Raw genomic sequence first — 9,042 nt, 5'->3', positions numbered from 1 at the left:
CACCCATTCTCAACTCTGTCTGTCCTGTCTCATTTTTTTCCGGGCTTTTGTGTAAATGGTTGTTCATAATTTTTGAGAATGTTGCTAACTCATCTGAAACAGCATTGCATATTGGGAGAAAAAGAAGGAAAAGATAGGACCTTGTTGCTTCCCTTTGAGAAAAAGAAGAGAAGTGGTAACTCCCAAAGTAGGTAGGAGTGTGTTAAGAAATACAAATAACATACCTAAGTCTTAAGCTTTGCAAGCATTCTGGCCTCAGTCCACTCCCTCCACCATTATTTGTCGGGACATATCTCAAGTCAATTTCATTCAGTGTGTTCATTTATACTATACTTTATTCACTTACAATAGGACTTCAAATATTTAAAATAGAATTATCAATCTGAAAAGCAAATAAGTTAGCAGCAATAAACACAGACAGAATAATTAGAAAAAACATGAAAAAGAATCCCATGTTTTGTTTCTGTCTACACAAAAAGGCCTTACCTTACCTTACCCGTGTGCTAGTTACACTAAAGTATGTTAAAACAAAAACAAAACAAAACCAGGAATTCAGTAAAAAGTGTAAAGTGTGTAATCCTTGGAAGTTGATTAGCTCTATCATTATTATTTAATCATCAAATGCATCCAACTGATATTTCCCTTTTTTCTGATAATATTATTTTTGATGCATTGAACTATACTATAATGATGACTCTAGTGAATGCAGAATTGCATGTCATGAAAAATATAGTAAAATTATCAATGTCCTGTGGGTCAGTGCTTCCCCCCACAAGAAAATCAATCAGGTTTTAATTTTACATTTGGATGCTTGTAGTGCAGACAAACTCCTTCAATAATGAAAAGATAAGAAATTAAATATTAGAATACCACTAAGTCTAGTTTATACTATACTTTTTTAAAAGCATTAAAATTAGAATAATCTTTCGTTTTTCCATAATAAAAGCTCACCTATGTTAGTTAGAATTCTCAAAATACTTGAAAAGATTAAAATGGCAGCTTCAAAAACATTCTTAGCATATGACCCTTCAGATGATGACTACATTGACATGGAAGTTAGTTCATATTCCAACCTTTTCAATCATCATTCTGAAAAATCTAGAGAATTCGAGTTCCAAATGTCCTCCGTTGTTCAAGAGAAGGAACCGACAACTTCTCCGGCCGACGAGCTTTTCTACAAAGGAAAACTCCTCCCTCTCCACCTTCCGCCTCGGTTACAAATGGTCGAAAAGCTTCTTCAAAACCCTCACAAAACTTTTGAAGAAGAAAAATACATCTTTGAAGAATACTACAGCACTCCATTAGCAACTACTGCTTTCACAACACCGATTACCGGTACGCCATTTGAGTCGTGCAATATCTCACCGTCTGATTCATGTCAAGTTAGCCGAGAACTAAATGCTGAAGAGTATTATAACCTCGACTACGAACCAATGGATACAAGTGGATTCGTTATTGAAAACCAGAAGAAGTCATGGACTAAGAAACTAAAACAGTCTTCTTTAGGTTCAAAGTTGAAGGCTTCAAGAGCTTATCTTAAGTCCTTGTTTGGAAAATCTGGTTGCTCATATGAAAACTATGTAACATCATCAACAAAAGTTGCTGATGAAGGTTCTGTTTCAAAAGCGAGGGAAAGTTTAAAGAAAGATCCATTCGGACAAATTCAAAGGCATAGATATCATCAGTCTTCGATTTCGGTTATGAGAGAATTCAAAGAAAAGAACATTGAGGATGGAAGTAATCATCACAGAAGGTCATTTTCTGTTGGAATCAAGCTTCTTTCGGGAAACAAATCGTCATCGAGTTCATCGTCGTTTTCAGTTTCAAAGAAATCTTATGGATGTCATCAAACTCATCAGGTTCTCAAAAGATGCAGCAGTACAAGTTCTGAGATAGAGAATTCAATCCAAGGAGCAATTGCATACTGCAAAAAGTCTCAGCAAATGTTATCTTGAAAAGTAGCTTTGTTTTTGTTGGATTTTTCATACATTGTCTTTCCAATTAGAAAGTAACTTGGGATGAAAGATAACTCAATTATTCACTAATATAAATTTTCATAAACATTGTGCTTTTCAGTATCTAATGGAATTTCAAATTCACCTATTTGAAGTTTATAGGGTTAGGTTAATAAGAAGTCTCAAATTAAATGAAAAATTTACTGTTTAAAATATCTCCGTTTTTTATTTTTTATTATAAGTTGTTTTGACTTTTTATACTTATTAAAAACAATTTATTGTATGAAAAAAAAAGGAATAATGAAGAATTTTGCGGAAATATCCTTCATTAATTGTTTTTGAGACACAAATTTAGAGAATCCAAGAAGAATAGCAAATGCTTAATGGTACTCCCTCCTCTATATCAAAACTTTATGGTTTAAAACATTTGTTCTAAAATAAATGTTGTTTTATTTTTTCAATCTAATATTAATTAATTTATTAATTTTATCTTTAGTTAATATTGTACTTTATTTGGTCATTATTATAAATAATTTTTTTAGTACATTAATGTATCTCGTCCATATATGGACTAAATACTTTAATAATAAAATATATCAAAGAAAAAATTAAATTTGTTTATAATGATAGTGTATCTCTTAAGTCATCAAATTTTACTGTGTATGTATGATAATGTATAAACAATCAATAATAATAAGGGCAATTTTGTTAAATTGTCACATTTATTCCTTTACTAATCACTTTTCTTAATTTGAGTGATACAAACTTATTTTAAGACGGAGGAAATATAATTGAAAAATAACATATTAATAAAAATTATAAAACCACTTATAATTTGACATAATTATTTTTGGAAATTGCTTATCCTGTGTTTTAAATGGTGGAAAAACATCATAAGGAATTCCGAAAATGTCTCTTTGATTTTGAAAATGCATTTTCGAACTCACACTTAGCACATAAAAACACACCCCAACTAAGTCTCTACCCATATTTTCCCAAAATTTAGTTCTTCCGTTTGCTGTCGATTTTGACATAGCCCTAAATTTTGAAAACTTGGTTTTGTAAAGTTTCTATATGTCTGAGTCCGTTGGCTCCAATGCTTTCCCTGCAGAAGGGAAGAAATCACATTACAAGAAGCGCAACAGACAAGAGGTTGAAAGCGGAGATCGGTCTACAACCCAACAATCATTTAAGGTAATAATTCAATTTTCTTCTTAACGACAACACCAACACCATTACTTAACACTAAATTCCCTTAATTTTGATGTCGTTATTGCCTTAACCGTGTAATCTCTTTTGCATGTTCACCACTTGAAAAGATGACTAAACATTTGCACTTTGAAGACTCCCTACCAGTGCAGGAAACAGAAATGTTATACTCAGGTGAGTTCCTACCAGTGCAGGAAACAGAAAGGTTATACTCAGGTGAGTTCCTACCGGTGCAGGAAACACAGCCACCCGAAGAGCGGTTTCAAGTAAGATATGTGTGGTTTTATCCCTTATGTGAAAGAGTGCACTCATTATTAATCATAATCAAATTATTTCATTTTGCAGGCCGTGGATCCAAAAAGCAAGGAACTTCTTGACACTTACGAACCACAGATTGTTTTGGATCATCCGAGTGTATTTCATATTGTTGAAATAGCTGCAAAAAAGAAGATCTTTTACTATCCTCCACGGGGCTATTCAGATGCGGAAGCTAAACTTATAAGGAAAAAGATACTTAAGAAGAGGAAAATTAGTGTGACTGATGAAGAGGTACAAGTATATGCTATATTTATTTGCTTAATTTGATTCATCCTCTTTTGTGGGTTTATAATCAACTTTTATTATTATATATGAAAAATACATATCTCTTACTTCAATTGTATAAAATTTGTATTTCTTGGTAGGTTAAGAGAGTAATGAAATGTCTCCATTTCAAATTTGATTTGTATTGCTGGAATATGCAACGTGGGTTCCAAGGTGTGAAGTTTGATTATGACAGTGGTACATTTTCACAAGTAATAAACCTTAAGGCCAATAGTCCCGATTTGGTAAGTTGCTTAGCAAATTTTAATTCATGGATTTTCATCGCATATCGTTATTCTTATTTTCAAATGTCTTAAATTTGCAGAGAGAAGCGATAGAATGTTTTACGTTTGAGCACAAATACGCGATCTTATATTTTAAGAGTTTTAAAGTCATTTTTAAAGAGACATTTTTAAAACATGGAAAATCTCTGGAGAACAAGGAAAAGAAGGCGAGTAGTAAAAAGCTGATCAACTCAATAGGGAGGGCGAGTGGTAGTGGTGCTACATCGGATGACACATTTAAATCTGTGAAGAAACCTCCACGAAGCACGACATCGCTCAAGGCTATCGTGAAAGACTATGAGGCTCATCCTCCGGAATTGGACGATTTGGTGCGTAGGATTAATAGGTTATTTGATTCGAATTACAATGTAATCAAATTGACTAATACATTAGTAAGGGCTTTCGTTGCCTGCCCGGATTTGGCTGAGCTATATCGGAATTATGATGACAACAACTTTAAGACAGCATTGATTAACCTAGCGAGTATAGTTGTCCTGTAGTGTGTGGGTCAGGTTGATAGATTTTGTGGCAGCTGCATGTTCGGGTCTTTGTAGCTTGCCAATAATCCGTTTTCTTTGAGCCTGTTGTATTAAGTCCTGGTTGTATGCTGCTATCATTCTGTAGCATCTTGTATGCTGCTATCATTCAGTTAATGTTAATAGAATTATGCTGCTATAATAATTTTGTTTTCTTTTTATTATTTGTTATTATTAGTTTGAAATGTTTTAAAACCCATAGAACACATTGGATTGCAAGATCAATCTGGTGTAATGACTGCAGAAATTGGAACTTATACCATTTGAAGTGAATATGAATGATGTATTTATATTGATTTATTACAATTAATTTAAGAATAATCAAATATATTACTCGTGAATAATATTTGTCTAAGATGGAAGAGGATTCGAAGGCGAATTTTGGACATTCCAGCCTACCAATCCACCTTACCAGCCTACACCTCCTGTTCCATCACAAATGAACTTGGGTCATGGCCACAACATACCACCAAATGTTTTGGCACCTACCTCGAATCCAATGGGGTTCATGCCAATCCCTAGTTCTATCATGGTGATAGTGAAGAAATTGAAAGGGTTTGTGAGTGAAGAGTGTAAGGGAATATGAGAGATGGTGATTCAGACCACAAAGAATACAGTTCCATGCTTTGTAAAGCTTTGTGCTGAAATTTTAGCAAGTCAAGGGTTGCTGATCACAACAATGGAGTATCTTAAACTTTTGGGTTCTGAAGAACTTTCAACTGAACTTGTGATTTTAAAGGATCGAATTGCATTGTCGAAGAAAGCGATTGAAAGATCAAGGCGACGACTCAAGATTTCTACTCCTTCTCTTGAAAATTGTTTCGCAAAGCACGACTCAAGATTTTCAGAGACAAACTCCCTGCCTGTGGTTAGAGGTCTTGTGGTGATAGCCAAAAATCCATGTCTTCACCCTAAAGATGTGAGAATTTTGGAGATGAACACAATCATTTGAGTGCTTTTTAGACGATAATATCATAAACAAAATTTTGTTTTAACTAAATTAAATAGGTTTGTGCTAATTTGCTTTATCTATATTAGTTTATTCTTTCATGCTTTTAGGTAATTGATGATTGTGAAATACGATGTATTGTCGAGTTTCTGACGTCTAGACATGTGTCAATATTGTGTCTAGTTTCGGTGAAGTGAATTACGCGTGTGCTTACTTCCTTCTTTGGTTAATTGCTTTTGGTTTTGTTCTTAAGGGCTGTTGTTTCTAACTTACCTTTGTTAAGAGATTGATTCAATATGTTTGGTTTTATTATATTATATTCACGAAGGTTTGGAACATTGCATCACAGCAACTAGTGGAACTGAGAGAAATTTACTAATGGCTGAAGATGAGATTATGATTTCTAGGTCAACGACAGAAAAGAGAGCGCTTCGAAGGCATGACCTAATGTTGGACAGACTGTCAGAGCTTGAGAAGGTAGGTCTATGCAAGTTTTATTGGTTGTCGATGATCTGAAATTTCAGAGTTGTGCTTGTGTATGTTTGTTCCGATTGGAGTAAGCTATAACTTCCTGTTGTGGCCGGTATTTCGATCTATGTATTTGAATTTTCAAATTGTTTGCATGTTGGTGACACTATTGTTTTGCTTCTTAGGAAAAACTGATTGCTAACCTAGTGAAGATACAAAAAGATGGGACCGTTATTTATCAGTATGAGACTGTTGAAGTTGATTTAGAAAGGAGTGCTAGTGTTGCTTCAGAGTTGTTAGAGTTTCAGTCTTATGAAGAGTCAACAATGAGCGGAAGTTTTATTATTTCTGATTCAAAAAAATCAGTTCCGCGGTTACAAATTCTCATACTTGTGGTTGGAACTAGAGGAGATGTACAACCTTTTGTTGCCATTGCAAAGAGACTTCAGGCATGTTTGTGTATTTCATTTCAGTTCATATTAATCCGCATGAGAAAAGTGTGATAAAATGGTTATGCTTTTTGTTTTTGCGTACTTTCCCAACAGCTCGAGATAATTTTTCCTTACTAATAAAAATCAGTTCTGTGAATTTTGAGTTTGTACTTGCAGGAGTATGGTCATCGTGTTAGGATAGCAATTCATGCTAATTTCAAGACATTTGTAAGATCCGCTGGTGTAAATTTCCACCCTCTGGGTGGTGATCCACGGGTATTGGCAGGATGTAAGAGGTTCCTTTGAATAATTTTGTTAGTATCTGTGAATTTATATTTCGGTTGCATCTTCTGATAGACTAAATGAGTTGTTTAAATGATAGACATGGCAAGGAATAAAGGTTGATCCCTTCTGGTAGTACTGAAATATCGATCCAAAGAAAGCAGCTGAAGGCCATAATTGATTCTCTTCTTCCAGCTTGCACAGCACCTGATTCAGAAACTGGCATTCCCTTTACAGCTCAGATCAGTTGTGAGAAGAAATCTTAGATTACGGATGCTGAGATCAGTTGAGAAGAAATCTCAAGACCTGGTGTGCTTTTGCCCTATCACGGTTTCAGTTTCTCCGGCTTCCAACTGTTGGATCAGATGTTTTTCAGTAGCTCGATTCGCTGTGTTCGTTAGCTTGGCTGATCTTTTCAGCAGGATAATGGCAGCAGTCTTCTTGCGACACATGAGTTGCGACCCTTGTCTATCAACTCAGCAGGATAATGGCAGCAGTCTTCTTGCGACACATGAGTTGCGACCCTTGTCTATCAACTCAGCAGGATAATGGCAGCAGTCTTCTTGCGACACATGAGTTGCGACCCTTGTCTATCAACTCAGCAGGATAATGGCAGCAGTCTCCTTGCGACACATGAGTTGCGACCCTTGTCTATCAACTTTTGGTCATAATAATATAATATAATAGCCTCTCTTTGATCTCAGATTAATGCGGTTGAGCCATACCGTATCTTGGGTGCCACTGATGGACACACTGACTCAGTACTTGGCCTTGCATGGAACAAAGAGGACAGGTTTTGTTAATATTTTCTGGAACTTTAAAGTTTTAGTTTTTATTTTTTTTAATGACACTTGTCTTCGCATTCATAGGAAACTTTTTGCAAGTGCTAGTGCGGATAAACAAATTAAGATTTGGGACTTGGTCACTAGAGAATGTGTTACTACCATGAACAATATATGAATGCGAAGACAAGGCATGAATGAATTAAACTAGATGATGTCTTTTTGTCTAAATATTCTGACTCTATATAATCATCTCACAGGTTCATGTTGTTGCTTGGAGTGAATTTTTACCATATCTTCTTCTTAGTGGTTCTTCCGATCGTACTGTTGTTGTGGTAATCATCGAATATCCCCTGGTTGCTACTTTAAAGTGTCTGCTATTTCAAATTGTTACACCATATATAAGGTACAATGTGCCATGGCCAATTGTACCAAAAGTGCATCAAGAAATTCAACCAAGCGCAGGTAAACGGCGGGAGTAATTACGTCTCTTTTAAAGTAGCCAAATACCTTATCATCTAATAAGTGCCTTATAAATTCAATATATCTACCATATAAGAAATGTATATGTTCTGGAAAAGACACAAACACCCTTCTTGCTTCTACAACATGCCACGTCCATTTTTTCCATCCCTAAAAATCAGCCACGTTTCAACTTCTTTGGAAAATGCCAAATATACTAATTACACTCAATTTTTTCCCAAAATTGATGGATCAGTTTGTATTAATATTTCTCTCTCTTTTATCTTCTCTCTGAATGCATCACCTTTCTTCATCTTCTTCTATATTTTCCCTGAACCCTAATTTCATTTCATTGTCAGTCTTTCAATTTTCTTTATCATTTTATCTCTAAATCTATCATCTCTTTGCATTTCAGTGGCAGATATGCGTTTTCGTGGGGTGATGGTGGTTGGAGCGGAAACACAAATGACAAATATCTGTGTTTTTCGGTGATGGATTCTTCGTTGGTTTTGGTTCATGCAGCTGTCGGTGAGTATTCTGTAACAAGATCGATTTCAACATTCTTTTTTTTTCTTTCCGATTTACTCTGTTAATATGTTTGGTCTTTCGTGGATTTAGAGACTGATTTTTTTAATATGTGCAGTTTTTTACAGGCATTTTTAAGTTTATTAATTTTTTTTTTGCAGGTTTGATTTTCTGGTTTTTTTTATGAAGTTGTTGTGTGCTCTTGATGTTTCTGGTTTTTCTTGATGAACTACTATTTTTCGGTTCATTATGTGGAGTTTTAAATCACTGGGTTTATGTGTTTTGTTGCTAAATTTTAAATAAACAATCGGAAGAAGACGATTTGTAACATGCATAACTCATCTTATACCTAAATTTTGTATAATAGTTTGGAAACTGTGGATCACTGGAGCGACATGGATTCACAAGAAACACAATATGCTCAATTGATGAGAATCCTCCTCTGTTGCCTCCAAATGATTGCCATGGAAAATGTTTTGTCGATCTGCTGCTCAAATCATCGGAAAAAAACAGTTAGTCAATTCATTAGGTTAGTTAGAAATTGTTAAGTAAAGTTTTGTGGTTTCATTTATAATTG

General features: G+C 34.7%; 2 protein-coding genes across 2 annotated transcripts; both read left to right on the top strand.

The window, feature by feature from the left end:
* Positions 1-905: 905 nt before the first annotated feature.
* Positions 906-1,955, top strand: LOC127098128 (probable membrane-associated kinase regulator 4). The gene has a single exon (XM_051036633.1). It carries the CDS (start codon positions 954-956, stop codon positions 1,953-1,955), a length of 1,002 nt encoding a protein of 333 aa, XP_050892590.1. The 5' UTR covers positions 906-953.
* Positions 1,956-2,866: 911 nt separating this feature from the next.
* LOC127098127 (uncharacterized) lies at positions 2,867-4,727 on the top strand. Its single transcript, XM_051036632.1, has 5 exons — positions 2,867-3,149; positions 3,275-3,430; positions 3,510-3,713; positions 3,848-3,991; positions 4,072-4,727. The coding sequence occupies exons 1-5, from the start codon at positions 3,030-3,032 to the stop codon at positions 4,528-4,530; spliced, it is 1,083 nt and encodes a 360-aa protein (XP_050892589.1). The 5' UTR covers positions 2,867-3,029; the 3' UTR covers positions 4,531-4,727.
* The last annotated feature ends 4,315 nt before the right edge of the window (positions 4,728-9,042 follow it).

Source organism: Lathyrus oleraceus, chromosome 6 (assembly GCF_024323335.1).
Source record: "Lathyrus oleraceus cultivar Zhongwan6 chromosome 6, CAAS_Psat_ZW6_1.0, whole genome shotgun sequence".
Taxonomy (NCBI): Eukaryota; Viridiplantae; Streptophyta; class Magnoliopsida; order Fabales; family Fabaceae; genus Lathyrus; species Lathyrus oleraceus.
Note: the sequence above shows the minus strand (reverse complement) of the source record. Positions and strands in the feature narration are given on the sequence as shown.